General features: G+C 60.4%; 1 protein-coding gene across 1 annotated transcript; it reads right to left on the bottom strand.

Annotated features, from left to right (window-relative positions):
- Positions 1 to 301: 301 nt before the first annotated feature.
- Positions 302 to 4934, bottom strand: LOC103802606 (tubulin gamma-1 chain; the record flags this gene model as incomplete). The annotated part of the gene is made up of 9 exons (XM_009075107.1): positions 302 to 600; positions 817 to 978; positions 1257 to 1409; positions 2642 to 2791; positions 2994 to 3080; positions 3565 to 3691; positions 4274 to 4353; positions 4475 to 4543; positions 4761 to 4934. Coding segments are annotated over 9 exons (1200 nt in total), but the record flags the coding sequence as incomplete, so codon positions are not given.
- Positions 4935 to 4950: the final 16 nt, after the last annotated feature.

Genomic DNA, 4950 nt, shown 5'->3' with positions numbered 1-4950 from the left:
GGACTAGCTCAGCCACATGGAGCCTTTGGCCATGGGGGTCATGTGCACCCAACTCCGGGGCCCAGGCCTGTTCCCAGCCCCGGGGGTCGCTCACCTCCTCCTCCCAGCGAGCGTTGCTCCCACGGGAGGAGGTTCCCTCCCAGCACAGAGTGCAGCTGCCCCAGTCCTGTCCTGGGCCAGGGCACGTGGTGGGGCGGGGACTGTCCCCCGCCAAGGGGCTGCAGGGGCAGTGCTGCTCCCTGCAGAGCAGCTTCCATGGAGGAGCGCAGCGTGTGTGCGGCCGGCGAGGGCTCTGCCGCGCTGGGCAGCGCTGAAGGGTGATAAACGTGGGCACGGCAGAGACAAGCCCTGCTGGCGTGCGTGGGGGTGGCTGTGGGACCCTCCCGTCCCCTGGCAGGGCACTCACTGCTCCTGCGTGCCCCAGGAGATGTAGTCGGGGCGCGTGGCCGCGTGATACTCGTCGATCAGCTGCTGCACTATCTCCCGAGAGTTGTCCAGCTCGTCGAAGTTGTCCTTGAAGATGTCCTCCTTGCGGAACTGCTCCAGGAAGGCCTCCCGTTTGCGCAGCTTGTCATACTGCCGGCACGTCCGCTCGAACAGCTGGAGAGCAGCATGAGGTCAGGGGGCCAGAGCTCCCCAGGGACCCAAGAGAATGGCACTAGAACCAGCAGGACTGACGGGACCTTGGACCAGACCTGAGCCCTGCTGGGAGCCACCCATCCCCTCCCCAGCATGGCCTGCCCTGCCTCATGACAGGCCTAGACTGAAGGGACATCAGGGCTGGGGCTGTGGGGCCCGGCGAGGGAAGGCACTCACCGAGGAGATGTTGGTGTGGTTTGCCATCATGAGTCCGCTGACACGGTGAGCAGACGGCAGGTAAGGGGACTTGCGGGACAAAGCCACCTGGATGCTGGCAGGGCCCCAGGGGATGAAGTTGGCCAACTTCCTCTCCCGGATCCGCTGCAGGCTCTTGTGAACCTGGTGGGATGAGAACAGTGAGGAGCAGCAGGGTGAGGGACAAAGAGCTTGGTCCCAGCAGACCCAGGAGCTGCTCCTCACAGGAGGCACGGTCGTGGGAAGGTGGATTTTGGAAGGCCTGTGGCTTTTCCATGAGACCAGAGCCCACACAGGAGCAACCTGAAGCCAGTTAGGCAGTGCCCAGCCTCGCCCCAGGGTCCCTGCACAGGCAGGGGCCGTGTCCTTACCTGGCCAGCCAGGCAATGGCCATCAGCACCTGAATGGCCGAGGGAGCTCACCTGCGTAGGATCCACCTCCCCTTGGATGATATTGAGGATGGCGATGTAGCAGTGGTTGGTCTGCCTGTCTCGTCCTGTGGACACCATCACGTTTTTAGGCTGCAGCAACCTTCTCATCACATCCAGGACTGTGGTTTTCCTCACGCTGGCCACCTGCACAGGCCAACCGGGGTCAGAGGGAGCAGGTGTGCTGTTCCCTGCCCTCCCGCTGCCCGGCACACACACATAGGAGCAGAGGGCAGTTGGACAGAGATGCCATTGCCCTAGGGATGGAGCCACATGCAGGACAGGGAAATCTCAACTCCACACAACAGGCACAGCCAGGCTGAGAAACGGAGCACTGGTGGAAACCGTCTGCCCCCACCACAGCAGGGACTGGGGGTGAAGCTCAGCTGATACCACAGTAACAAGGACCTGTTTCATGTTCTTGCTGTCAAACTTGGGTCCTGTACCACTGCCAAGCAGGGAGTGGTGAGGGTTTGACAGGAGAGGGGTCATTCCCCCCTGCACCCTCTCCCTGCCTTGCTCAGCTCTGAGCCACAGGCAGACTGGCCACTGCCATCCCTGAGTACTGTTGGGGCTTTGTCCAGCCGCCACTGGCCATGGGGGCCACAGCCAGGACCAGTACCCAGAGTGCCTGCAGCAAGGACGGTTGGGTGAGGTGGCAGCCCCTTCCAGCACCGTCTGAGCCGCTGGCTGAGCCCTCCCCACACTCCTCCCTGGGACGACAGATCACACACTGATACCCTTTTCAGAGCCAGCAGTTTTTCAGATTTGCTTCTCTGAGCAACATCCTGAGGAAATGCACACAGGGAGAAGAGAAGAGCAGCTGTTAGCTCCCGCCGGACTGCGATGTGCCAGCGCAGGTGAGCACCTCCCGAAACAGAACGGCCAGGGGGCACTGGCTGGAGATGAGCCAAACACAAGCAGCAGCATTCAATGTGCTGTGGGGTGGCAAATCCCCTCCCAGACACAGATTGAGCCCCAGGAAGGGGCTGATGCCTGGAGTCCACCGTCGGTTTTGGAGTGACAATGATCAAGTGTTTGGACCCAAATGGCCCAGGCCAGTGGCCCGTAGGGGTGACAGGAGCACTCTGCTGGCCTTGCTCTGATTGTTTTCAAAGGTGACTTTTGCCAGCACAGACCCCTATGATCTGATGAGCTGCCCTGATGCATGCAGCAGGTAGCCTGGCACAAGCACAACCGCCTGCTCATGTCCAATTCATTGCACACGTGGCTGTCATGTGGTGTGAGCACGCAGGCCTTGGATCTGGGACACATGGTGACAGCTCACACTGAGACATGGGACTGACAGATGCTACAAGGTAAGCGTGGCAGCTTCTCCTGCCCTCAGGGCTGGGGAGGAGTGCTTGGGGCTGCCTTACCGACTGGTCGGTGGTGAGTGGTGTGTACCCTGTCATGAGGAAGTGCAGCCGGGGCGTGGGGATCAGCGAGGCGATCAGCCCGATGAGGTCATTGTTCATGTACCCAGGATATCTGAGCGTGGTGGTGCTGGCAGACATGATGGTGGAGACCTGGGGGAGAGGACAGGTCAGTGTCCATGTCCCGGCGGGGATGCAGAGTGTGCTCCCAATACGCCTCATGTGGTCGTGGCGAGGGAAGCTGCAGTGCTCGGCAGGGCAGAGCTCTCACAGCTCCAGACCCCTGAGCCCACCCATGGAGCAGGTTCAGACTGAACTGAACACAGCAGGGAAGCCCCACACTGGCCCTTCTCACCAGCTGGTTGATCTGTGAGAAGGATGGGTTCTGAATGTGCAGCCGGTCTGTTGCGATCCGATTCAAGGCTGTGTTGTCCAGAACCACCTGCAAGAGAAGCCTGGCTGTGAAGGACCTTGGAAGCAGCTGAGGAAGGGCAGTCCTGGCCATGTGTCCCAGGGCACTGGTGGGCCAGCACAGGCCCAGAGTGCCACAGAGCCCTCTGTGCAGGTGGCAAGACACTCGAAACCATGAGCTGACTCATCTGCAGAGTGTAACCGACACCGTCAATGGAAGCTCTTCCCTCCCTCCTGGCTGTGCTCCCCATGCTCTCCCAAAAGAGCTCTGCCCCTGGGCCAGCACCGTGCAGCAGTGTCAGCCCCAGCAGAAATGCAAGTGTTGGCACTGAAACTAACGGGGGTTCCTGGGGACACCACACCTGTTCAGCCCTTCTGTTCAGGGTGCACTTGTTGCTGCACACGGAGCTCATAGGCACATGGCACTGCTGCAGCACCGGCCCCAGCATGGGCTGTGGCTCTGAGCCATGGGGACAGGGCTGTCACCCCGAGCCTGGGTGCAGAGGGACTCTTACCACACAGTCAGCATTCTGAGTCAGCCTTTTCAGCGTCAGCAGGGAGTTGTATGGCTGCACTACAACGTCGCTCATCTCGTCCTGGTTTGGGAATACTGAGTAGGTCTCCACCAGCTTCTTGGGATACCTGGTGAAAAGCACAGCCCTCTCAAGGGTTAACAGCACCAAGCCAGCACTTTCCCCTCCCACAAGCCGCCTCTGCTGTCTCCAGGGCTCAGGACACGATGAGTCACCAGAGCTGCAGCCAGAGTGGCTCCCAGGGAGGGAGAGAATGTGTCCCAGCAGCGCCTGCCCCAGCAGCACAGGAGCAGACTGCCAGAGGAGCTACAGGGAGGCTGAGCCATCCACAGGCTGATTAAGCAGCTGCTCACAAGTCTTTTCAAGAGGCTGCAAGCTGAAACAGGCCAGGATGGCAGCTCAGAGCGCATAGCTAGAGCCTCCCACCCTCCCCTGCACAGTCAGGGTGACTGCAGGCAGCTGCCTGATAAGGAGGGTGGAGGGAAGGCAGAGCTTGGACAACACGAGTCCAGTTTGAGAGCCTCTGCAGTCCCCAGGCGTATCAGGAGCTGTCCCCGTGCAGGCAGCGTGCCAAGGATTGCACGAGGCAGTGTTTGGGTGGGGGTGGTGGCTCTGAGTCAGCGCTCTCAGTGCTTGGGCAGGGTGCCCAGGCTGGGCCAGGCACTGCAGGAGGGGACAGGGCTGTGCTCACCTGTCATTCAGCCTCTCCAGGAGGTATGAGCCCAGCCCAGAGCCTGTTCCACCAGCGATGGAGTGGCAAAGCACAAACCCCTGGAAGGAGGCAGAAAGCAGGTGCTGAAGGTGCTGCTCAGCTCCAAAGCAGGCAGAGCAAAGCACAACATGCCATCCCTATCTGGGGGGGGCACTGGATCCAAATCCCTGGTGCACTTACTTCCAAGCTGTCACTGCCATCAGCCTCTCTGTCTATTATGTCAAAAATATCTTCATGGATCTTTTCTCCCTGCAAGAGAGACCAGTCCCGGTTTTGTTCCTTTCCCACAGAACATGGAGAAGAGCCGCTCAAGCCAAGACAGACTGTCAGTGTGGCCCTATGCCCAGGGTGCCCCAGAGTGCCAGTCCCTGAGGGAGATGTTCTTCAGAAACCGGGTACTGAGCCATGTCAAACCTCAGGCCTGGGGAGTTGCCCCATGTGTCACCCACAGCACTGGAGCGGATACCTGTGAGAAGCCACTGGCCCAGTTGTTCCCAGCTCCCCCTCCATGCTCTGACAGGTAGATGTTTTCCGGGTTGTAGAGGTTGGCGTAAGGGGAGTTGAGGATGGAGTGGATGACACGGGGCTCGAGGTCCAGCAGCACAGCCCGCGGGATGTAGTGCTCATCGTCCGCCTGCAACAGGAGCAGGAGGATC

This window comes from Acanthisitta chloris, unplaced genomic scaffold, assembly GCF_000695815.1.
Source record: "Acanthisitta chloris isolate BGI_N310 unplaced genomic scaffold, ASM69581v1 scaffold40495, whole genome shotgun sequence".
NCBI classification, from domain to species: domain Eukaryota; kingdom Metazoa; phylum Chordata; class Aves; order Passeriformes; family Acanthisittidae; genus Acanthisitta; species Acanthisitta chloris.
Note: the sequence above shows the minus strand (reverse complement) of the source record. Positions and strands in the feature narration are given on the sequence as shown.